The sequence below is a fragment of the Aspergillus welwitschiae genome (assembly GCF_003344945.1).
Source record: "Aspergillus welwitschiae strain CBS 139.54b unplaced genomic scaffold BDQ94scaffold_29, whole genome shotgun sequence".
Classification (NCBI taxonomy): Eukaryota; Fungi; Ascomycota; class Eurotiomycetes; order Eurotiales; family Aspergillaceae; genus Aspergillus; species Aspergillus welwitschiae.
The window spans coordinates 314,708-339,885 of NW_020798723.1; the positions used below are offsets into that span (position 1 = coordinate 314,708).

General features: G+C 49.7%; 7 protein-coding genes across 7 annotated transcripts; 3 read left to right on the forward strand and 4 right to left on the reverse strand.

Annotated features, from left to right (window-relative positions):
• The first annotated feature begins 8 nt into the window (after positions 1-8).
• Positions 9-1,029, forward strand: BDQ94DRAFT_148724 (uncharacterized protein). The gene is made up of 2 exons (XM_026767239.1): positions 9-522; positions 569-1,029. The coding sequence occupies exons 1-2, from the start codon at positions 306-308 to the stop codon at positions 583-585; spliced, it is 234 nt and encodes a 77-aa protein (XP_026623584.1). The 5' UTR covers positions 9-305; the 3' UTR covers positions 586-1,029.
• Positions 1,030-1,216: 187 nt separating this feature from the next.
• BDQ94DRAFT_172938 (SUR7/PalI family protein) lies at positions 1,217-2,167 on the reverse strand (the record flags this gene model as incomplete). The annotated part of the gene is made up of 3 exons (XM_026772052.1): positions 1,217-1,555; positions 1,614-1,985; positions 2,048-2,167. The coding sequence occupies 3 exons, from the start codon at positions 2,165-2,167 to the stop codon at positions 1,217-1,219; spliced, it is 831 nt and encodes a 276-aa protein (XP_026623585.1).
• A 1,761-nt stretch (positions 2,168-3,928) lies between these two features.
• On the reverse strand, positions 3,929-6,430 carry BDQ94DRAFT_148726 (uncharacterized protein). Its single transcript, XM_026767240.1, has 2 exons — positions 5,911-6,430; positions 3,929-5,835 (listed from the first exon to the last, which is right to left on the reverse strand). The coding sequence occupies exons 1-2, from the start codon at positions 6,032-6,034 to the stop codon at positions 4,541-4,543; spliced, it is 1,419 nt and encodes a 472-aa protein (XP_026623586.1). The 5' UTR covers positions 6,035-6,430; the 3' UTR covers positions 3,929-4,540.
• A 173-nt stretch (positions 6,431-6,603) lies between these two features.
• Positions 6,604-9,120, reverse strand: BDQ94DRAFT_148729 (OSTA/TMEM184 family protein). The gene is made up of 6 exons (XM_026767241.1): positions 9,043-9,120; positions 8,939-8,956; positions 8,830-8,883; positions 8,687-8,774; positions 7,204-8,633; positions 6,604-7,134 (listed from the first exon to the last, which is right to left on the reverse strand). Coding segments are annotated over exons 3-6 (1,698 nt in total). The 5' UTR covers positions 8,832-8,883; positions 8,939-8,956; positions 9,043-9,120; the 3' UTR covers positions 6,604-6,956.
• Positions 9,121-9,766: 646 nt separating this feature from the next.
• BDQ94DRAFT_172941 (putative fermentation associated protein (Csf1)) lies at positions 9,767-19,499 on the forward strand (the record flags this gene model as incomplete). The annotated part of the gene is made up of 3 exons (XM_026772053.1): positions 9,767-9,822; positions 9,871-9,906; positions 9,971-19,499. The coding sequence occupies 3 exons, from the start codon at positions 9,767-9,769 to the stop codon at positions 19,497-19,499; spliced, it is 9,621 nt and encodes a 3,206-aa protein (XP_026623588.1).
• Positions 19,500-20,038: 539 nt separating this feature from the next.
• Positions 20,039-21,978, reverse strand: BDQ94DRAFT_161322 (glycosyltransferase family 2 protein; the record flags this gene model as incomplete). The annotated part of the gene is made up of 3 exons (XM_026769366.1): positions 20,039-20,565; positions 20,627-21,724; positions 21,810-21,978. The coding sequence occupies 3 exons, from the start codon at positions 21,976-21,978 to the stop codon at positions 20,039-20,041; spliced, it is 1,794 nt and encodes a 597-aa protein (XP_026623589.1).
• An 803-nt stretch (positions 21,979-22,781) lies between these two features.
• BDQ94DRAFT_172943 (sulfotransferase family protein) lies at positions 22,782-23,576 on the forward strand (the record flags this gene model as incomplete). Its single annotated transcript, XM_026772054.1, has 2 exons — positions 22,782-22,958; positions 23,040-23,576. The coding sequence occupies 2 exons, from the start codon at positions 22,782-22,784 to the stop codon at positions 23,574-23,576; spliced, it is 714 nt and encodes a 237-aa protein (XP_026623590.1).
• Positions 23,577-25,178: the final 1,602 nt, after the last annotated feature.

Consider the following 25,178-nt stretch of genomic DNA (forward strand, 5'->3'; position numbering starts at 1 on the left):
GCAGAAGACGGAGAGAAAGAAGAGGGGGAATGGAGGGGTATATAAAGTATAATGAGGGAATTGAGGGAAATGAGGGAGAATGAGGCACCCACGATGGGAACAACGGGAAAGTGCAACGGTGAATGGGACCAAGACTTTTTCACGATACCCAGGCCAATTGCAGCAAGTGGGGGAACAGAGACACACGCAGTGACTAACTGACTACTATGATTCTAAACTAACTGCCTATGACTTAATGGATCACGATGAGGCCCAATCCAAGCCAATCCAAACAGGACCAGTGCCGGCCGTTCCAATGAGCGGCGATGACGCAGGCCCAAAGCGGATTGGCCATGCGGGCATTTTCAGGCCTGCACGCCTCCCCTTACTTTTGGCTTCTATCCCAATCAGACACGGCCACAGTCATGGTCCCGGTTGATTCCGCAGCCCACAGACAATCCTGGCCTTGTCTGTCGCATGCGCAACTGTGCCATCGTGAGGTTGACGACGCGATACTGGCCCGTTGGCCCGGATGGCCATCGACTATACTAGTTAGTTAGTGGTGCTACTGTAAGTCATCATCTCACACATTTTCATCCCGGTTAGTCTAACCCATCCTCTTCCAACAAGTCAGTTTCCCTGAAGGCTGTGTTCCTATAACCCCGATCGCTGACCTATAATGACTGGGGTGCTGTTTGTTGGTCCTGGTACAGGTCTCCTACATCATTCCCCTGAATATCATCATCGTCCAACCGGTCGTTAACATCATCATCATGGAATCGAATCGAGTATCCACCAGGGGTTGACCCACCAGTGGTGTCAGGCCAGCGATGGAATGGATAATTCAAAAGAGATTCTACTGTTAGCGCTGGACGAGTGCCGGGAACGAGCAGCGCCGGAGGGGCCAAAGGAGGCCATGCGCCCTCGTCATTCGACCCGAGCCCAATCCTGCTCCACTGGTGACGTGACCGGTTCTTCCCCCCCAGCAACGCTACGCTGCACTGTACCACACTATCGTCGGTTCCCCCCAGTGGATGCGATCAACAATGGACGGCCGTAGAATCCCTTTCATGGGGTTTCTGTGGGTCTTTATATCCGGCTTCCTCTTATCCCCAAGACAGTCCAATAGCTTCATGTTCTATAGCCTGGGCTGGATGCATTCCTTACATTTCCATTCATTTCTATCCGCACTATCTACCCTTTCCATCAAATACAGTCCCTATTCCTCTTCTTTCCATCACTGATTTCCCTCCTTTTCTGTCTCCACCCCTGGAGATGGTTCCGCACTGGACTTGACCGATTCAAAGTCCGAGTGTATGAGGGACTTGGCTTGATCATCACAGTCACCTGCAAGGGTGCCTGTCTCTGCTCGGCTCCGGTCGACCAGCACCGTCAATAAACTGGTGATGCCTCCCGCCAGCATCAACCCCGTGGCCGCCCAGGTCATCCCCAAAAATTGGGGTCCGTACTCGGCACTCACCCCCATATCGCGGCCATGGTCATTGACCAGATCGACAAACTGAAACGCGATAACCGTCGCAATAATCGAGGAAATTCCGAGCATGATGAACCCCAACTAGCACGTGGTTAGTGCTGGGATCATCCCAATCAGAGGTCGGGGGAGGTATCTTTACCAGTAATGCCGCTACTTCCATCACGGACTGCCGTGGTCCGCGCCGAACCAGCCAATACAATCTGCCCACTATCGCCAAGCCAGCAGCCCCGGCTCCGATGCAGTAGAGAATCCCTATACTCCGGCTGGTCATGCTGAATGCATGAAAATCATCTGTAACGGAATCGGGCCATCCCAGGTTCGAAAGTGAAGTGGTGTTACCGGTTTCTTTCAACAGCACCACAGAAGGATCAAAGGCAAAGGGCAATGCGGCTTTGGAGCAATTTGAAAAGCGCCTGTTGCCAGTCACGAGATCTCCTTCGCAATACGACATCACATAGATGGAGTAGAAGTCATGTATCCCCGTATTTCGACTCTGTTCTGAAGAAAGAACCTATATTGTAACATCTCAGCTAACCGACCAGACACTATTAACTCGGAACCAGATAGACCAACCGTGAATATATCGACACCCGGTAGCACCGTCAATTGCGTACCTGCGAAGAGACATAATAAGGTGAGGATAAAAGCGATAAACGCTGTTATCGTGGGGAAGTAAATCACCAAGCGACCCATGGTGAAAGATGATCTGCTTCTCTACTAAAAATGTTTGCGACGAAGCTTATTTAATGGATACTGCAGCATGATAAGCATGAAAGTAAATGCTCGCTCGTAGACGACATGACTGATAACTTAAAGGATCCCAACCGCCGTGTGTCCATCATTCCTTGGGATGGCCGGTCTACATCACCTTTGAGAGACAGCAACGATGCCAACTTCCTCTCCTCCTTCAAGCACGTGGCGGTTCTCCAGCTGCATTGGTCGCGGGTTCTGCCAGGGATTCCCATTGGCCGACGCGAGCAACTGGGGAATGTGCATACTCGATTCATCAGGGTTGGCATGTTCATTCTTGAGGGACCGCCCGCTTGAAGAATGCCCGCCTGCCAGGAGCATTCGAGCTGAAAGAATCAAATACGGTCCAGATCCTGGATTTGTCACTTGATCCCATGCACGACACTGTTGAATTGACAATGCGTTATTGCTGACTCTTTCAAGCTTTGAAGGCTTTGGCTGGTAATACTATTTTGCTTTATCCTCGAAGATAGCATAGCCAGGGTACTCTTGCCGAGTCGCTACGGGCCAGAAGAAGATCTTTCCCAACACGCCAGCATCTAGTAGTGTCTAGAAATGGAAGCCATCTCAACTGGTCAAAAGAGAAGAGAGAGGGAGACAGAATGGGTTAAGAAAAGCGGCGTGGTCCAGATGTTATGTTTTACATCATGTATGCACTCTGCTTGTAACATATCTTATCTGTTCTCCTCCTTTAAGTCTGCCAGAATAGAAAGGAATACTATAAACAGCTTTTGTCGCCTTGTTTGTGTCAAGAAAAGAGAGAGGTCTGTAAAAGACCAGCGGCAGAATGGGATTTTTGGTCATTACGGGAACTACCACTAAAGTATGTAGCATCATCAGTAAATGCCTGCCACATGGCCACCCAACTAGGCCACTGACCCTTTACAACTTGAAGCCATTTGTGGCGGTCGAGGATTGCGCTCAATCGAGCCTTTGTCTTCAACACGCGGGGATTACCAGTGGCACGAGTCACGTTGGAGCTATTTCTTTGTGAGCCTATTAGACAACAACCCATTTCGTGTCATGAGCAATTCACTGTTAATCCAAGAAAAATCTGGGCGCTTGCTGCCAATAGACTATGATTGCACGCCGTTCTGTCATCATCATGGTGACACTGCTCTTTTCCCTCGTGTCAATTTGCATACTAGACATGAACTTCTCCATGATCATCTCCTTTCGTTTGCTTGCTCTGTGTCACGGTCACGACTTCTCAATTTCCACAAGACACATCACCAAGACTCGTGCTCAAGATGCAGAATCTCTCGCCTTCCCACCGATCTTGTCGTCCACATCTCAATCCTGATGATCTTCAAAACACACATTCTGTACACATACGTACAATGTGCGCGGGTCCGTGTACAGAAGCCCTTAAGGTTGGGGAACTAGAATGTCCTTGTCCTTGTCGACAAGGGATCTTCCAGATGTCCTTGCAGGAACGTAAAGGTCAGTCCCTGCTCCCTCTCAATTCTACAATCCGAGAGGCTAATGAAGAACTAGAAGCTGTCATTCCTCCTCCAATGAGGTGTTTACGCATGGAAACAGTATTGAAGGTTGTAGATGTCCTGGCCTCTGAAAACGTCGTCCTCGTACGTGGGACACCAGCAAGCGGGAAGACAACCCTGTTTGAATATACATTGTTGAATGATTGAGACTACTGGCAGTCATTTCATATTGTACAAGATCTGCCAAATACTAATATTATGATAATGATAATGGTTGTATGGTGCAAATTCCATAATGGCTGTGTTGTTTTGACAAACCGGAGAAAAGAAAATGGGCAATTGAGTTACCTTAGGGACCATGATCGGGTCGATGAACATCTTTCTCGGTTTAAGGAGGGAGGAAAGTATTATCTGTACTGGGTGGAGGATAAAGGGGTCGACAACCAGACAATGATTGACTGCACATGTACATCCATGCATGATATTATCTCTTTTGTGCAGCTGTGTTTTCTTCGTGCCGCTCATGACTTAGCTACTTCGTGACTAGAGACACTTAATGAATCATGAAATAGTATCTTATTGAAGCACGGATGAAGCAAAAAAGCACATATGTAGAACCAAAGGGTATCAGATACATTGATGTTGCGGAAAAAGTGCAAAGAAAGCGAGCGTATATAGGTTCGATCCTGAAATTAGGATCTGCAAGAGACAGGATCATTAAGGCCGGAAAGGATAGATGTTCCCCTTGAGCAGGGTGATAAATATGGTTATAAAGGTAGTCTGCATATCAAGGCTGTTGACCGAGACGTGAATTGAAGAAAACTGAATCTGACTGATTGTAAAGAAGTAAAGGGCTCATTTGCTCGGAGATCGATCAAAATGCTAGACCGACAGCGGAATGGCGATACTCGTAGTACTGGGTAAGCATATCATCAAATACTTCGGGCTCCTGATGCTGTTGCTGTTCACCCTCATGAATTGTGGGATAGGTGTGCTCTTCTGTCACGGTTGGAAAGGTCTGTTTGGGTGAGAATGGACTGCCAAGAGGGAGGTCAAAGTTCCGTGATTCTGTGCTCGATGCTTGCATCGTCGGGGCTACTGTCGTGCCGCTGGCGAGAGACGGGGTAGTCTTGTGCCCTCCGGTAATGTTGGTGATAGTTGATGCGAGCGTAGAGCCGCTCAGCGTCCGCGAGCGTATGCGAAATGGCCCCTTGTCGCTGATTTTGCTCGGGTTGGAAAAAAGAAAGTTCGGCTTGTTGGGTGTCTGAAAGAGCCACTGGGTAACACGTCCCGAGCGGGTTGGGGTTTGATTGGGATTCTCCGATGGTGTGGTTGGGGGTCGGCTTTCGGAGGGAGTAGTAGGTGGGTGATACGTACTGCCTGAAGAAGGTGAATCTTCCTCAGTCGGGATAGAAGGTAAGGGCCTGTCCTGCAGGCTGGGTTTGGTGGGAGTCCTTGGGACCGTGGATGTAGGGGCCTCGTGGGTGTCCCGGTGTAGCTCGTTCCTAGCCAGGGACGTGCTGCCACCACTTAAATCCAGCCTGGGAGTGGTAGAAGGAACCGCACTTGCGGTCAAGCCAGTAACCGCAGAGCTACGTTGTGAAAAATGAGGGATTAAGGGACTGGTGATGGGAGTATTCTTCTCTAACAACTGGAGCTGTTCTTGGGTTGGCAACGAGGATCGACGAGATCCTGACCCGACCGGCTTTCGCGCAAGCTGAAACGAAGAAGAGGGTCGATGAGTCCGCAGTTGCGATATTCGGCCCATCTCGGTGGACGAGAGAGCCCGCGGGGGTCGTGAAATGACCTGCTTCCGGTCGTGGTCGAGAGGGAAGTCTTCAAATCTGGGGAGGTCCGGGAGTCTGTTGCCTGGGGTATTGAAGCTCAACTCCAGCGGACGATACTCATCCAGTTCAGTCAGGAACATGGAGACTCTTCTAAACTCTGAGGGACCACTGATCCTCACGGGAGCAGTTGACTTCCTTTTGAGCGACATGCTAGCTCGATTTGACGCTCGCGATGCCCGGGTCCTGCCCTCAACCACCCATGACTGTAGCGATGATACCCGAGGCTGAGGGCTTGGACTGGGCAAATCATCGTAGTCGGTGAGGTTCATCGGAGGAACGAGATGAGGTTGAGTATGGCATACTCTCATTTCTCGTTCAACACCTGCAAGGGACGACAGTCAGTCCCCATGTCCGAGTGGGAGAAGTGGTAGTAGAGAAAGTATGGGGAAAGCTATACCTTTCTGCTTCATAGCCTGTTGATGATGAAAGCTCTCATCGTCGCCCCTCCCGCTCAGGCAGAACAAGCAGGAAGATATCCAGCCAGTGAATATGGAGCCTGCCTGCTCAATTGCCTGCATCATGGCTGCCAGCGCATCAGCAGTGATGCTCCATCGCCCAGTGGCCAGGGAGGGAGGACTGGGTGGGGACCGGAAGAAAAGGCAGGCAGCAAAGGCGCGAGCAGGCGATGCACGAGGCAGGTCAATGAAACACTAATACGAGACATCCGCCCAGCGGGGATGCAGGAGAATTAAATCGGGGGGTCCGGGAGGGGCCCATGAGGGCGCTGATATGAGAGAGATATTGTGAGAGAGGCTGGGGAAGGTTAAAGTAACAAAGAAAGAGAGAAATAAGCAGGAAGATGAATGAGGGAAGCGGGACAAGAGGATGTGGTGACCAACCATCTCTCCCAAGTGTTCCTTTCCCTCCCCGCGATAAGTTGTGAACAACAGAAAAAGCGGGCGACCTGTTGAGGCTATTGTCCCCTGATCCATCAATAAAGAGCAGATTGGAAGCAGCAGAGCAGCTAACGAGATGGTGCCATGCAGTCCGAGGCACCCGCTAATTTGGCTGGCAACCAATAACCGCCATGAGCCGCCCCTCCTCGACAGCGTGTCGGCTTGTCGATCAGCCATCAAACCATCAACTGATAGCCATGTCACCCCCTCGGCGCCTAATGGATGCGCTCCATTTGCTCGGATCGTTGGTGATGTGTGATCCGGCTAGCAGCAGGTGGGATTCACACTTCACACTCACAGAAAACTCATTAGACGGAAACAAATTTAGATACTCGGTGCCTGACTGCAGTGTCCCTCTTCCCCCAAATCCCGCAACTTTCTCCTGGTTTCATCCTTCACCTCCTGTCTGCTCATATCGATAAAACATTTCACGGTTTCATTCATCTTACATATCCTATGCCTCAAAAATATCTGCAGATGCTCCCCAATATGTAAAGCCACTGGAAAAGGCGGGGATGGGTCTGTGCATGAAGCAAGCTCTCCTCTCCTAGCGATCCCACACATTCTCCTCTTCCAACTCTCCATATGCCCAATTTGGCCGTGTCGTCGGTTCATCATCTCCTGCTCGGTCGGTTGGGCTTGCAGCTCTGGTATTTTCCATCGTGCCATCTGCGCTATTTTCGAGATAGTCTGGCCGTTCATCAACTGGCTCTCCAGAGGGTCTCCTGAATAAAATATTAGTGCTGTTTCATGACGCTGCAGAAAGATGCGATATATGAGATGTTGCAACATACTGGAAGTGCCTCTGCTCGGGTTCCAGCCAGGTCGATCCGAACGCCTTCTGTGTGTGCACTCTTTCTGCTTCCTCTGCTTTGCGATCTTCGACTACCAGGTCCACCAGCTGACTACGCTGGGAGCTGTGGGATATGGATGAGCTAGTTTCCTGACGAACCGTCTGGCGACCGTTGGTGGGTTCCCTGCGAGAACTACGGGTGCTGCCTTCACTGCGTGGGGTGCCCCCGTTACTGTTTATGCGGGACTTTCGGTGCTTCCGCGTCCGTTTCACTGCTCCAGGATTTTGTAGATTTGGTGGGCTTCGGTGGTGTATTTGCCGTTGATCCTCCGGCACTTCGTTGGCTGTGATCACGGGGTACTGATTGCAATTAGCCCATCGGTGTCCTGAAATAGAGCGCCATACAGATTGACCTACATTCCAATCGCCGAATTCAAGAGCGCGTGCATTGGTGAAGAGTCTCTCATCCTCATCATCCAGGCCTATCTCCTCAATGTCACTGTTTGATCGAAAGCGACTTAGTGTGCTGCTTCGTCGATCGCGACTGCTTCCTTCTGACCCTGATAGCAATGGCGTTCGACTGTTAACCTCGCCTGGCTTGGGAATCCAGTACTTTGCTTTCCCCCCACGCTCATACCGCATGCCTTGCATCACTCGCCTGACACGGGAGTTGGACTCGGCGTGGGGGATGATGTGATCACCGGAATCGAAGAGTCTGTATTCGTAGTTTTCTCCTCGAAGGGTCATCTTCGTGTCTTCAATAAGGTCTCGGATTCCAAAGGAATCACGCAGGGCAAACTTCACAGGCAGACGGGCAGCCGAGATGGTGGAGTCGGCGTAGTCATGCCAGGAGAAGGCATACCAGTGGGTAATGGCGAAGAATGGCATCTCGAAGCAGATCAGACTGTCCTGAATCGCAGCGGCGAGGTTGTCGGGAGTGTATCCCGCCACGCCGTTGGATAGAGCGCCCAGCCATTGCAAGATGGACAAGAAAAAGCCTTGCCAGTAAGAAGCAAAAATGATAAGCTTGACACAGAGGAACTTAGGTACCGGACGGAACGGTGCCAGGTCGTTGTGTAAACAGACCCAAAACATGGCTAATGAGTAGAGACTTATGGTCACGCTGACATTGTACACGATACCCGTCCAGAGATACCCCGACGTCAAGCCTAGATAGCCTTCCTGATAGGTGTCCGTCGCTTTCATGACAATAGAGATGATAGCCAGGATTGGCTTCAGCCAGGTATACTGGAGGATACCGCGCTTGACAGCTAAGAAGGTCTGAGGGTCGGAGATGTCCACTTTGGGCAGGATATGGTTTAGTGGCCAAGCGTGTTGAATCGGAGGACGGCCATGAGTCATTATGATCAAGGCTCGCTCGCCTCCAAGAAAGTTGATGAGTAGCTGGAAGAAGGTATAGATTGTGAACGCCTGCAGAGCACCGTAAGCATGTGGCCAGCCAGTCGTCGGCGCGCATAGGTTACCTCGTAGACATCGCGAACGGGGTCCAGCCACATCGCCGCTTTCAAAGATATAATGCTAGCCCAGGAGGAAACCGCATATATAGGGACCCTATTGCAATCAGCATTGCGCCAACAGGGTTGTCAACAAAAGTGGAGACACGGACATCAACAGTATGCGAACAACATATCGCTGGAGGAGTGGTTTTCGATAATTTTTCCTATGCCACAATCAGAGTAGTTCTTGAATGAGATGGAAAGTTTGGATTGCCGTACGTCTGAAGCCATATGGACCTAAGACCGCGATGATCGGTTGCTATCAGCACTTGTACCCTTGGGGGGGCGCCACCAGGGGCAGCGGGGAAGGAGAGCTTGCTCACAGTAGAGACAGAAGTGAAGCTACCAGCGCAGAAACACCAGCGACTATCACCACCGCTCGTGCCAGGCTCGAGCCTGTACCACCGAAGGACGAAGTGCTACTCATGATCAACAAGTTATCAGTATTCGCGGTAGTTGACCGCGTGCGCTTTCAAGGCAGTGTCCGCGGGTAAAGCATTCCGTTTCAGACCATCAGAAATGTCACCAAGCGCCAGACATGATCATCGGACAGGTATAATCGTGGAACTGAAAACTTCCCAAGACCTCCCAAAGCGAAGAGCTCCCTCGCATGACTGGTGGGAGGGAAAGCAAGGTCGTGCGGTGAATATTGCGTGGACATCGGGGGTGGGATCCTTATCCATCAGGCCCATCCCTCCGCTCTAGCTTGAGACACCGCCTACTGACACTTTGTGACTGGTTCCGTGACGGCAGCCTAGTCTGAGCTAAGCTGGTCTAGTGCGCGTCCGCCGCCCGTCCCTCCGTCGGAGCTTCCCCGTCCTCTCCACTCTCTTTTTGTGAACCCAAGCCGCCATTCCAGCCTCAGTTTCAAGAAATCTAGGGCCTTCTTTGCCTTGCTCGATTTTCCTGGAGATACTGTCGCGGATATTCTGTGCTGTTTAACTATGCTTCCCTTCCAATTCCGGCTCTCATTGATGGCGCAGTGATTGTTTCGCAGAGTCACCATGCTCCCGAAGTACATGGGTTCTGGTAGGAGGATATTGCGACATGGCCAGCACAAGCTTGACAGCTTTATCCCTGACACCGGATCCAAGCTTCAACTGGTCAGTTTTGCTGTCGCGTCTCTTCTATAATGACTAATATTCATTCAGGTTCTTCCTCCTTGAGCTCATTGTTTCCTGCATCCTGTGGGTTCTATCCTTTCTCTCCCCTTTCTCTACAATGTGACCCGCTAACGATAATACTTCCCAGCGTATTGTTCTTTCTTCTCTACTTCAACCGCCTCTTTGCGACTCTCTTATCATACGGAATCCGCGCTTATACATGGCATTACTATCGTGCTTATGTCGACATCCGTGCGCTTCAGATCTCCCTATTGGGAGGGAGGGTTTTCTTCAAAGGCATCCGATACCATGGGGTGAACGAAACTATCTTTGTGCATGGGGGCTTTATAACATGGCATTATTGGAGACGCTCTGTGAGGCGAACGGACCTTGCGAATGGTAGACCCGACAATCAACAATCAGAGGATGAACCCCAACAAAATGGAACCACCGGTGCCAGCGCGAGCAACAGTAGCGATCGAGGGGAACAAGGGGGGCTGAAGAGTACGAACTCGCTTCCTTGTCGCATTACTGCCAAACTATACGGTCTGGAGTGGTTTGTGTACAATCGAACTCCAGCCTACGAAGGTATTCTTGCGGGCTTCAGCCCCCCACCGCCCGCGCCATCGTTCACAAGACCGCAGTATCCTGGAAGCAATACTCTGGATTCCCGATTGAAAGATGATACAATGGATGGCTCTGCGGGGCATACTCCTGACCAGGCGTCTGATCTTCATGGCAGTCGTCGTGATAGCGAGATGAAGGAGACGGCTGCGTCTGCGGCTTCAGATGGCAATGGGCAAGAGGTAGGGGAGAGCCTATCGAGATTACTCCGGCTCCTGCCCATAAAGATCGAGTGTGACAAAGGTGCTATTGTCATGGGCAACGAAAATACGAGATCTGTATTAACTGCCATCTTCGATGGCGCCACGGGGTTGATCGAAGCCTGCGATTCTGGTCCCCTCGACCTTTACCGGCAAATGTTTTCCTTTGACTTCACTCACCCGGTCATACAGATGCGACCCAACCCCGACTTTAAGCAAAATCAGATCGCTGCTGCGAAAAGCCTCGGTTCTAGCCGGTCTGAGCAAATGGAAACGAAACGCAAACGTGACACGATCTTCAACTACCAGCTGCAAAAGCGCAGGGTCTGGCACAGTATCCGTGATCTTATCCCGTACTTCCAGACTTCTGTTGAGTCATTCCACGTACATGAGAAAAACCCAGAGGCGGCCCCTAGAAGCTCGGCCGAAATGCCCGATGACACACGCTGGGTTGGTCTTTCTCGATATTTGGATGAAAGCTCCCAGGATGACCACGAAGAGTGGAATCCCGTCGAATATGCCAGGTTTTCCACACTGATTGACAGTCCTAGCATAACTGTGGCATACTACTGGGATATCCCTGGTTGTGTCAAGCCGTCCCCGGGTGTACCGGCACCGGCACCGGCACCTTCAGCTTCGGCATCGAATATCAATGGCGCACCGCCTCCGGAATGGGGTATCGATGTGAAGATTGGCGGCGGCACTATCAATTATGGCCCCTGGGCTGATAGAGAGCGAGTAGGCTTGCAAAACATATTCTTCCCAAACGCCTACAAAAGCTCGCAGCCGGTCGATCCGCTGACCCCCGGGGAGCTGAGAAAGAACTCTGTATTTCGCCTACGAATAGAGATCAATGAAGAGTTGACACTGCGTATCCCGACCCGGGAGCCTTCGAAGGACTGGCAGTGGAAAGGCCGTGCTGACGCAATACGAGGTGTTTCCAAACTACGAAAGCAATCAAGTCGAAGGCAGTCGCGCGCAGGAGACGGGGATAAAGGCCATATAGGACCTGACATACGCCCTTTTGGATGGCTTTCGCTCCGTGTCGCGGGCGATTCCACCATAAACTATGCTATGGATATGGTGGCGTCGGCCTCAGGGTTTCATAGCCAGCTTGACCTCGATCTTCGAGATACTAAAATGTTGTCCAGTGTCAATCATGCGCTGTTGTGGCAATGTCCTAGACAACTTGTTAGCTGCGATCTCTCCGTGCCGCTATCTTGGAACAGCCTTCGGACCTGGGTGTTCGACGTTAAAAGCACCGATATGGAGTTATTTCTACTGCGCGATCATATTTTCCTTGTTACCGATCTCGTCTCTGACTGGGCGTCGGGCCCTCCACAGGACTATCACACGTTTGTGCCGTTCATATATAAGCTCAAACTGTCCTTTGACAACTTCCGCTTGTTTCTGAACGTCAATGATATGAACATTGTCAGCAACCCTTCGGACTTGAATGACAATCGCTCATTGGCTATCAAGGGCACGACACTCATTTCCGACATCAGCATCCCCTTGAGCAAGTATCAGCCTGAGCAGAACGCCGTTGGGTTCAGCGTCAAATTGGAGGATGGAGGTATAGACTATCTGACTCCAGTGTGGGACACGCTACATGCCTTTCTGCAAGATAAATCGACTGCCACCTTGGAAAGCCTCTTCATTGATGGTTCATATAACTACTATCTATCAACATCCCCGGAGCTGACAGATACGTTGTTATTGAACATTGATGGCTTTTCTCCCAGGCTTTACCTGTTTGGGTTCTTGATACGGTCTTTTATGACAATCAGAGAGAACTACTTTGGAGAGGAAATGCATTTCAAAACTCTAGAGGAGTACCAGGAGCACGCATACCAGCGGGAGGAGTCTGGATCGCATGGCGGAGTCAACCCAAATAAGAAGTCAAACGACCTTGATGTGATCTTGCACGTAACAGTTAACAGTCCTTGCGCGCTCTTTCCAGGAAATATTTATGGACACTCCGACTGTCTCAGGCTTACCGCACCTTTGCTGGAGGCTGACCTTCGATTCACCAATTACTACATGGACTTGCAATTTTCCCTTGCCCCTCTCAAGGTGGCCTTAGAATCTAGCGAGATAGAGGAGAGAGTCCTTCCCGCGGAAACCCAACTTTTCATCGATGGTGTTTCAATATACGGCCACCGTCTATTCGGGCTGCCCCCTGCCGAACCTACGTATGTCTGCAATTGGGACTTTGGAGTTGGTCGCATCATCGGAGAATGCTCGCCCGAATTTCTGAGCTGTCTTGTAGCAGCTTTGCAAAGCTTCGACTTGACATTTGACAATGAGGAAAATGCGCTTCCACCATTGTCTCCGATTCAGCTTCACGATGTCACCTTCTTACGGGCCAAGGTTGATTCTATTCATCTTTCTGTTCTCCTAGACAAAGCTGCACTGATGGTTATGTCTGGACCGATCACGACAGAGTTCAATGATCTGGCAAATGCAAAGTTTTCTAAGCGGCTGAAGCTCCTTATTCCGGACTTATCCATTGCCGCAATTGATTACCAGTTCCTGGGTCGATTTGGAAGTCTGCTGCATACGGAAATCACGCCTCTCGCGCTTTTCCAGTCTAATTTGAAGATAATGATGGTTCAAAGAAGAAGTGACATAAATGAAAGCCGGAAACTACAACAGGAGCATATCAAGGTGCATGATAGAAGAACACAGCGAACGCCGTGGCTCCTCCTGGATTGGGAGGACATGGATCCTGACTCGCTGCAGCACAATGAGGACGACTCTGTACCACCGACTATTCCTATACCTACAATGCCCGAGCCTATTTCAAGACATTCCGGCCTAGAGTCCTTGCCACCACCGAGGCGACGCCTTTCTGCAGCCAGAAGCAATCTAAGCTCGAGAAGCTTTCTTGTTCTGCAAGACACGTTGAGCGTGAAAAGCGTGCCTAAACGAGAAACACGTACGCCCACGCGACCAACTAATATGCCATCTAGAATGGAGAGGAACCAAAAGCTGCATCGGGCAGCGACAGTCGGTTCGACCCCTACAGCATCCAAGCATCAGGATCCGTCCAGGGATGGATCAGTAAACATACCTGGTGTGTCAAATGCGTGGGTCATGCCGGAATTCTCTCTCCACCAGACCATCCTTGATACATCACGGCTTCCTTCGGAAAAGGTCTTGCGCAAAGATGGTAGTTCAGCGGAGGGTAACCCTCCCGTTGTGGATGTCGACCCGTTCTTCTCTTTCTCCGACAGTGATGTGACGACGTATACTAACATTGCTATTGAATTACCGGTTGGGATTAGGGGCTCTTGCTCCCCTGAATTCCTTCACATTCTGTCCGCCTTCATTGAGCGATTTCAACCAAAATCGCCGGTTGCAATCATCGATGCTCTCCAGAAAGAGGTCATATCAGACATTGTGGGGTATGAGAAGTCCATGAGGCAGCCAAAGACATGCACCAATGTTGCCATTAAAGCTCCTTCAATACTCGTCAATCTGGTCAATTCTGAATTAGCTGCGAACGGCGACATCTGTTCTTGTGACGAGTATAGAATCGAAGTGTCTCATTTGCAGACCGAATTAAGGACAAAGGTGGAGAGGCAAAAAGGCGATCTCCTTTCGGGCATAAACAAAAGCTCCATTGTGCATGCGGCAGCAAGCAATCTTTCGATATCTGTCCAGGGTACCAGTTCTGAGATGTGCCAACAAAAAGCCGAATTCAGTTGTATCTTTGGCGATATGAACTTCTGGCTTGTGGCGAATCCCAACGTGAGATCCAATTTTCAAGTCAGGTCATTCGATACTGTGACCTCGACGAAATCCGTGGAGCACCTCGCCTCTCTAGTCCGCCGAACAACTACAATGTCGGATTCCCTTGCATCCTCATTCCAACAAAGCTCATCAGTCGGAAACAGGCGCTTGCAGTATCTCATACACTTCCTTACCCAACGAGCTACGGGCATTCCAGATCCAACATTTCTTGTTCGTATATCATACGTGCTTAGAGTTGCACGTTCCCATCTGCGACAGCATGACTCCTGGAAAATCATCTCACGCCTGCGAAATGTCTACTGCCATATGTCGCCGGATCAGCGCCAGGTGTTGACAGCCAACTGCCTCCACGATAATTTTGTGCTTCCTGCAAACGCTAGAACCGTTGTGCTCTCTGATTTTGATCAATGGCGAGCCTGGGATCTAGCCCATGTTGAGAAGAGTTATGTGATGCGAAGGATATGGAACACCTCTGATTCCGATTCCGATTCCGAGAAGACTTTGACAACCTTAATGTTCACTTCTACGGTGAAGCTATTTCGCTTCTCTATCGACCCTGGGCCGAAAGAGAGTGATTTCATTGTCGAGGATTTGTCAACTGCTGTCTCAGTTCAGCCTAGTGAACTACCATTGACAGACCAAGAGCGCCGGCTCAAGGAGGCAGTAGTCATACAGTCATATTGCTCTTCCGTTGGCCTCCATTTACGATGGGAGATCCTAGATCTGGTGGAAGGAGTTCTGAAGACAATGTCTACAGTCACACTGGAATCTACCCCTCCGCCCCAGAGTCGTGGCAGCGGCCCAGAAAAGCTCACCGAAATTCAGGTTGTCTTTGGAGCTGACCTGGGGTCAGTCATCCTTGATGGCATCAATATAAAGCTAGCGTTGACCGGTAAAGCTCTCAGGAGCTCGCTTGTGCAGAAACCTCACAGCGCAGAAACCCCGGAAATTATGAGCTTGTTGTTAAGCTCCGAAGCTTGCTTCTCTGAACTCTCTAGCGCCTCCAAAGCTCTCATGCTCTGGAAAGTTAGTAATCCTCATATGTACTGTTCTCTTTCAACTGAAGAAAACGAGGTAGAGTTGAATCACGAATGGAAGATTGCTGGTTCTTGCAGGAAGCTCCGCTATGACATGAGGGAAGATGTGCTGGGCCTTGCACATACTGCTGATCGGTTGATAGAGGATGAAATTCGTTTCATACAACAACTTGTGAATAGTGTGGAATTACCATCACATGAGCCGCTTGACAAAAATCCTTCGAAGAAGCAAGTGCGCAATAACTTCCACGTTGCCATGTTCCTGGACGATTACCGACTGAGCTTTTGTGTGCTTCCATCGCTGACATATGTCATCGCTGGAGAAGTGGCACGAACTTCAATCACACCGAAACTGGAATCGAAAATCGAAGTAGACTTTGACGTGAAGAAGAACGCACATACGCTTTTATCAAGCGAAGGCGGCAAGTGGCGTTCCCTTTCGACATTGGAGATACCTCCTATTAATGGTCGAGTCATTGCTGACGTCTCCTCGACTCGCACTGATGTGGAAGTGGATGTCACTATTGAATTGATAAGAGTAGAGGCCAGCGCTGTGCGAAGCCTTCTGGGTGCCCTATCCAAGCCAGAAATCTCGCATTTGCTTGACGATCTGAAGCAAAGTCTCGAAGTCTTGCGGCTACATTTCAATGAGAACATCGCCCAGAAGAGACCTCCTCCACAGCAGAAGAACGTGTCTAAGAGTCACAGCATTCTGTACAAAGCACGCATGACGATGGCGGGAACAACCATTCATGCCAGGGCGCCAGGGTTGAACGGCAAGAGCTATACCGCTGACATGGATATTAGCCTCGGTATGGTGCGCCTTCACCTAGACAACGGCCTCAAGGCAGGACATGCCTTGGAATACCCGGAATTTCATATCGATACATCGAACATAAGCTTTGATTTGAGGAAGGAGGACGCGCATCGGAGCCGCTCATACTGTACTTTTGCAATTGACGCTAAGCTTCAGGGTACCTCGACGACCAGAGAGAGTGGGGAAACTAGACGATTGTTCCACTTGACCAGCAAAGGATGCGATGTCGAGCTTTTCCCAGAGACCGCCGCGTTAGTGGTGGATATGGCCGCCCACTTGCAGGAACGCATAAAAACGTTAGATCTTTCTCAGGAGGTGAAGCGATTCAAAAGACTGCGACACCGCGGCCACACGGAAAGCAAGGAACAGGAGATTCCCAGCATCAACGTTGCGGATAGCGCCTCCTCCGAAGGACTGTTCGACTCCATGTACTCCCTTGACTTCAACGATATTCAGATTGGATGGAACATGGCAGGTGTACCGCCGATGGCATCTGGACGTAGACCTGATGATCTGGTGTTCTCCATCAAACGTGTGGAGTTGTCCAACAAGAAAGCAAATGCCGCCAAGCTTCGAATTGAGGATGTACAGTTGCAGATGGTGCCAGTTTCTGGTAATAGACGAAAACGATCGCTCAATTCTGCTCTATTGCCAGAATTGGTTTTCAATGTGGCATACTCCTCAGCCGGAAAGGAGGTTCGACTAGCCTTCCAAGCTGCAGGGAAATCTTTAGACATACGTGCTACTTCTGATTTCATTTTGCCAGCGAGCGTGATCCGGAACTCTCTTGCTTCTGCTGCACGAACTATTCGGGAGGCCAACGCCACTCTGGTGACAAAGCCATCTGATGATAGCACAAAACACCGGCCACTTTTTGGAAATAAGCGCTTCCGCTCCGTTCTAATAGACGTTGATTTCGCCGGTGCCGTTATGTCTCTACGAGGGCGGCACGCAGATGATACACAGGCAATGCTAGCGCCACCTTTGAAGGATGGCAGGCTTCCAGGGTCTACTTATGGCCACTATATTAAAGGAGATGGAACAGCCACTGCAACGTTCAGGGCTCCAGGAGTGGCCCTGAAAGTCCAATTTGAAGATAACGGGCGAGATGACTCTGCTCTGAACGCGGAACTGAAGGTCGATGCTTCTACAAATGTCCTCTATCCCAGTCTCGTTCCCCTGATCAAGCAGATGACCGCTACTATAAAGGAAGCCATGGGCGACCAACCAAAGTCCAGGAGGCCGTCTAATGCCATGATGTTGCAATCGCAAAAGTTGATGCAGGAAGCCCCTCTTGATGACAAAGGTCCGGGTTCAATTCTAGGACGGTGCAAGGTGAACGTAGGCATCTTGATTTGCAAACAGGAGTTCAGTTTAAGCTGCCAACCCATAGCTAGAGTAGCAGCTACGACGCGGTTTGACAGTGTCTATGTGACGATCAATACCGTCCAGTCAGATGATCAAGAGCGGTTCCTAGCACTCCTGGTGGCTTTCAACTCTTTGCAAGCATCAGTGAAACATGTGTACTCAAATGAGTCAACCGCGAGCTTTGAGGTTGAGTCTATGGTCATGTCTCTCATGAACAGCAAACACCTAGGAAGGTCGAAAGGGATCTCGGTCGTTCTGAGAGTGAGTCCGATGGAAGTTGCGCTCAATGCGAAGCAGGTTCAAGATCTTCTGCTTTTCCGTGAAATTTGGGTTCCTTCAAGTGAAGAGGTAGATACTGCCCCTCCACCCGAGCCACAGCCCACGGAGACGCAGGCATATATCGTGCAGCGATATCAACAAGTCGCAGCAACCCCCGCTTTCCCATGGAATACCACGATTTCGATCGAGAAGTTGGAAATACAACTTGACTTGGGGTCTACGCTAGGAAAAGCGCAATTCGGCATCAATGACTTATGGCTGTCCTCGAAGAAGACGTCCGACTGGGAGCAAACTCTTTGCATCAATTTCAATACACTAGGGATCGAGAGCAAGGGCCGAATGAGCGGTTTGGTTGAACTTCAAAGTCTCAAAATAGCCACGTCCATTAATTGGCCAAATAGTCAGCAGGTTAACAAGACGCCTCTCATTCAGGCGTCCATATCTTGGCTTCAGCTACAGGTCAAGGTCTCTTTTGACTATCAACCATTCTTGATAGCTCACATCTCCAGCTTTGCATTCTTGATGTACAATGTTCGGCAGACGGATGACGCTCCTGGCGAGCGCCTTTTCAGCATACTGGATGGGGACAAAGTGCAAGTCTTTTGCACAAGCCTGACTGCATCACAGTCGCTGGCATTGTACCAGGCATGGCAGCGACTTGTGCAAGACAAGCAGGCAGCGTACGAAGCATCTTTACGAGATGTGGAACGTTACCTGCGCCGGAAAACGTCGACCTTCTCGGACAAGGCGGATGTCTCGTCCAGGGAAATCTCCAAACAGGAAGAAGATAAGATCGAGACGGCACCAATCACCTTGCATACCGGAGTTGTTGTTAGTATCAACACTGTTAGCATAGGGGTTTTCCCAAGCTCATTCTTCGATAATCACGTGTTCAAGCTGGAGGCGCATGATGCGCAGGCTCGGTTTGATGTCTCTTTGCAGGACAACAAAATACACAGCGCATTAGGTCTAACTCTAGGCCAGCTTCGTGTCGCGCTTTCGAACGTCGTGCGGTCCGGCCCTATGGATACAGAAGAGCTGCTTGTGAATGAAATCGCCAATCGGGTCACCGGATCCAGGGGAGGGACTATTCTTAAGGTGCCTCGACTTGTGGCTCGCATGCAAACCTGGCAGGTCCCGGGCTCTCAGCAGATTGAGTATATCTTCCAGAGTACATTCGAGGGCAAGGTAGATGTTGGCTGGAACTACTCCCGCATCAGTTTCATCCGAGATATGTGGGAGACTCATTCTCGTGCCTTGGCTACTCGACTCGGGAAGCCGCTGCCCCCATCAGCGGTCCGGATCACTGGCGCGTTTGATGCGGAAGGCAGCGGCGACAAGAATGAGCCGCAAGAGAAGATCACGGCGGTTGTCAACGTCCCGCAATCGAGGTATACGTATGTGGCGCTGGAAACGCCGGTGATCGAGACCCCCCAACTCCGCGATATGGGAGAGGCGACACCACCGTTGGAATGGATTGGGCTTCAACGGGATAAGCTGCCCAACATTACTCATCAAATCGTCATCGTCACACTTCTGGAGATTGCCAAAGAGGTGGAGGATGCGTACGCAAAGATCTTAGGATCTTCCTGATTTCACACGGCTCTGTATATTTTCTAAAGATCAAGGTCTACCACCTTGTTCCATGTATTGAAAAATAGAATTGCTCTCCTTCCAATTTACTATAGCTTCGGTCCTACCATTTATAAAAGAGTCATTATGACTAAGTAAATTTTCCCGATACGCCTGGGTTTAACTTGAAGGAATCCAGATAAGATTAAAGTACCCCTTTAAGACGATTGAAACCGCTAGGATGTTAGGGTACTTACGGTGCTCTATATAGCCTCATTTGTCAGTAGCCTGGGGATAACTTACCTGTACCGGAGCGACTGGTCCTACTGTAAAATGTTTCCCAATCAGGATGTGCCCCAGTCTTCACTGGGCTTGTGGGATCAATTGGAGTGGGGATATCTACCATTCTCTCCTATTCCCCTCTTGTATGGGCTTTAGACTACACATGGCCAGCCTAATCTTGCATTCAATTTCTATCAGCCCTCTGCGGGATATACGGTCATCTCGCTTCAGGCTTGCTATCCCCCAATAGTGACATCAACCACATTTCCTCCACGAGTTCACAGATACAAAAAATAAAACATGGTCATGAACGTGACATAAACCGGAATTAATACTAGATGTCGACGATAACCGAGAGGCGCATGCCTCTGGCGCACGTTGTACTGTCGAACTGCCTCCGAGGGGAATACGGCACGGGGGTCACTCGGATGAGTTTGTAGGACTGCTTTCCGAGGAGGATACTGAGGCGGCCATATCACGCATAACAGTGGGACTAGGTGACAGGTAAGACTTATGTAGCACATAAGAACAACAGGAGGGTACAGCAAGGTGGTCATCGTATGAAACTGCCAATCGGAATATCTCTCGATAGCGCCCAGTACCGAATGGAAAACCCCCACGAGGGCACCAAACACGAAAAGGACGTTGAAGCCAACCCCGGAATCCCATAGATCCCTTTTCAACTGTCTCATTCGCGTGGGAACTTTGGTGGGATTGTTCCAGTTGTTCTCGGCACTGCCAGTCACTAAGGACCTACCAGCCTGTGAACCGAGAATATGATATTGAATGAGAGTATACAGTCGGTCTTTGGCGGTTGTCAGTACGTTGTATCTATCTTTATCGGGTTGATAGACGGGCAGACCTACCTGCACATAACCACAGATCATAAAGATGAGCAAATGCGGACAAGCGAAACCCGGTTGCTGCAGCCTTGAGCCATTCGTACAGGAAAACGAGTCCGAAAGCTACCAATGATAATGGGGTCTGGACCTGGAGTAGATTGGGTGGCACAAGCGCCTGGCGTGATATTAACGCAGGAGCGATTATTGCACAACCGACACTCTGACTCAGAGGTGACCAAAGCCACTGAATCCCAGACAAAGCCATGTAGTATCTCGACAAAATCGGGATAGACTGCCTGGATGGTGCCCAGGGAGTAGCGATCAGCTGTGTCAAGCCAGTGATCCATCGTCGGTTCTGCCGGACATGACCTTCCAACGAGGATGGCACGCGTCCAAGCTGCAGCATTTCGTCGAGGGCTACGACACGCTTCCCATACGCTGGCAAAGTCATCGATAGAGTGATATCCTCCACTTCGTTTACAGTCGGGAATCCGCCCACTTTGACGGCTAAATCGCGGCGCATAACACATCCTGTAGTTGATGCTATACTCGTCCCCATTTCGTTCATCCTGGGCAAAAATACCTCCCAATAAATTGCCAGACTTTGACCAAGCGGATCCCCTGGGGGAAGGTTATAGTAGTCTTGCCTGGCAGCTACAAGTCCAACATTCTCATCGCCCAACAGATGAGGAAGCGTGGCTCGCAGAAAGTTGGGAGCAGGCAGAAAGTCCGAATCGAACGAGGCGATAAACTCGGGCGGCTTGTCCATTGCTCCCTGGATATCAAATATGCCAATGTTCAGGTTTCCTGCTTTCGCAAAGACTTTCTGGCTCGGTTTAGTTCCTCTGCTATAGTAAAGAAGGTTTGGCCAGGTATGGCGCAACTCTTCCACCGACTGTCGTAGTTCGAGAGAGTTTCCATCATCCAAGACGAGAATCCGGAATGCGGATTGGGGGTAATCAATGACACACGCCGCGCGTATGGTATCGCGAATAATATCTATTGGTTCACCACAGCACGGCAGCAGAATGTCTACTGAAGGCAACGCATGATTCCTGGCTAGATGAAGCCGCTTTGACGTTTGCCCAATCCGTCTAGGAAGTTCTATGGTCAGGGACTGGTCTATAGATAGCCACGGCAGGATGTACGACTGTTGTTAGACAAAACACTATCCATGTGACCAATTTCGATAGAATTGAGAACCTACATGTCCAGAGGGTTTCAAAGATCCATATCATCCACATCCAGTAATTGGTCTCAGTTGCACATATCAGACATGATAACCGCACCGCCACGTAGAGTGCGCAAAAGAACAAGCCAGCCAGGCGAACGTGGCCGATGTTCGCCTGGGCGAATCGTATAATAGCTGACTCCATTGCTGAGGATGTCTGAAGAGATATTGTGTCAATTATGGTAGGCAGGGTTAAGATGCAGCTGATACCCTCGACCGTAGACAAAGTGTTGATATATATACGTATTTTCGAGAGTTTCTGAAGCTAGCCTAGACGTGAGCCCAGCATGTCGTTAAAAGAAGGTGTAGATGCGCGACCAACAGGGAGCTTTGGAGAAAGGCTACGGCTACACTGTGGCTGTTTACACGCCAGCAAAAAAACTATGTACCAAGGTGAACCATATATGCAGGTTTCTCTCTAGGCTTCGCATTACTCCTTTTGGCTACTGTGCGTTATACATCACATTTAACCCTTCAGCGCATGCAGATGATAGGCTTTTGCTTACCATTGCATGTTCACCGACAAATACCGGCATACCCCTTTGATGAATTACCTCCAGTCTACATAGCCATGCAGCAGAAACACGAAACATGTGGTAGTACCAGTCAGAAGCATATACGAAATCGAAAGTTATGGTGGATACCATACGTGATGAACGCCCTCAATCGGGAAATGGAGTGAAGTGGGTAATGATATGTAGCAGCTGATAAAATCTGGGCCATCGCCGGCCCAAAAGGCTACATATGCCACCTATGGACCGTATCTGTCAAGGGTATCTATCCATGATGCAAGACGAAAAATTCTCTCAGCATGACTCTCGCTTCGAAGACCACAAGGGGTCGGGCCGTCGACGACCAATGAAAGTATTGGCGTTGGGGTTAGGGCGCACTGGAACGAAATGTAAGACTCTATAGTCCCATCGTAGGAAGATGGGAGTTTCACTAAACATGGATGAAGCACTTAACGCCGCACTATGCCAGCTCGGATTTCGGCCTTATGATTTCATGGACCGCGTGGAACTGGGACATCTGCCGCTGTGGACAAAGGCGTTACACTGGAAGTTCAAAGGTGAAGGGCACAGCTTTGGACTCGAGCAGTTTGACCAGTTGACAAGTGACTTTGACGTAGGTTTGCTCTGATACCTCAATTGAGCAACTAGTTAATAGTTTTACCCATTTGCTGACATGTCCCATGGCCTGGTCCAGGCAATCTTGGATACTCCCTGCTGTCTTTTCATCGACGAACTAATAGCCGCATATCCAGAAGCTAAAGTCATCCTGAATACTCGTGACGTGGAAGGGTGGCACAAGTCCATGATGGCGACGGTCTTTCGCTTTTTCGAAGGACCTTCGTGGAGGATACTCCGGTATACGGACACGATGGCGGCAGAGGTCTGTGAATTTGATAGAGCCCTGTGGTTCTATTTTTGCAACGGCGAAACAGGCGACAAGGCCAAGCAAGCCTTCATGGAACATAATAATTACGTTCGCAAAGTTGTGCCACCAGAGAGGTTGCTGGAGTTCCAACCTCAGGATGGGTGGAAGCCACTCTGTCGGTTTCTGAACCTCCCTGAGCCAAAGACTTCATACCCTATGAGAAATGACTCTGGAGCAACACAGGCGGCCGTGGAAGAATTTTGGAAAAGATGTGTACGGCGGAGTATCATGAAGATCACTATGTCGGTTATCGGCATTAGTGCCTTTGTATACGGTGCCCGTTGGATGTTGCGGGCTAGGGTATAACTTGTGGTCATGTTGCGTTCCGACGACTCTTGTATTCCCCGTCTGCTGTGGATGAAGGAAACTTTTCGGTAATGATTTTTTCTACAGAGTACCCTATTGATCATTTCAGATCTCGCAGGAATTGTGTTCGAAATGAACCAAGATTAGACGACCACTTGAAACACTGAGCTTGTACACACGGTTAGAAACTGCACCTGGAAGGGAAATAACATGATCGATTATTCTACCAGCTGTTCTTCACCGCCATCGATGGGACAGAATATGGTAGTTACGTGGCACGAGAACAATATAACTGGCGATCTGTATAAGCGTGAGCCATCACATATACTAGCCAATAATCTATGCACATGGCTCAACGACTGACGAAAGTTTAATTTGTCGGTGAAAGATCCTTTTCTGGCCGATCATGCAATACTACTTAATAGCATCGGTCTTAACTTTAACTCGTGGTTAATCCATCCCCAACACCTAACAAGGTTTTGTTCAAAGATCTCGGAAAGTGGGAAAACTGGATTTCACTCCCAGATTCTATGCAGTGGGAACCTTTCTGATAAGTGTTCGCTCTCAATGATGCGATGGCATATCCCAATATTTCTGATTAAGAGAGTGTGCTTCGATATGTCTGTGTAAAGCTTACTATCCTCTCTCATCAAGTGAAGCTCTCTAAACACATGCTGCCGTCTGTTATCACCCCTTGTCCTCGTGCCAACGTGAGAAGTGAATATGTCAATTTGCACCCTAGTTCCCTAGCCAAATCTGAAGAAATTTGGCTCCTTTACAACGTTGCTAGCCAGGTCCCATAACAGATAGGCCATACTGGATGAAGTCGAAAGGGGCGCAACAAAAGAATGAAAAGACGTCTTCGGCGATGATACTACTGTAGATTTCTACGGCATGAAATATCCCATCTTTGGAGCTTGGGATGGGATGGTCATGCCGGAAAACCCAATGTTGGGGCAGAAAGCTACTGATTCACAAATGACTATTGGAGCTGGGAAAAAGAGCTGTATGCCTTCGAGAAAGGCGAGGCTCGAATGCACAGTGCTGTTACGCTACTTATGGAAGAGCGAAAGATCTCAGCCACAGAGACATGCAGAGTCCTAAAACAGCTTATCATCGGCTACAAATAAGAGGCGCTATGGCTGCGCAATGAGCCTTTAGCACAACACGGCCAATCGGACACTATGAGATGGTACCTGGACGTATACATCTGGATTTACTCGGGCTCAGTTTGTGAAGCTCAACTTGTCCTCGATATCATTCATACGCACGAAATTGAATTGCAATGTGTTAAGACAGATTACACCAGAGTCCAGAACTGGCGGGCGGGACTATCATCGATTTTTTGTTTCCCACACCTCCTGCCAGTACAGCCTTGGTCATCTTCTGGATAGACTCGGAAGTTTGATTGCCTGTTTTACTCAAAATGTTCAGGGACGGGTATCTATCATCGTGCAGTGCTATGGCTCGAACAAGAACGCTCAGTGGTCGATGTGCTTGTTGTGTGATACCTGATGGCGTTCCACAATAGATTTCTGACAGGAGCTTCATATACAGGAATTATCCCGTATATAATCATTTTGATTGGATATCAATCCGAAA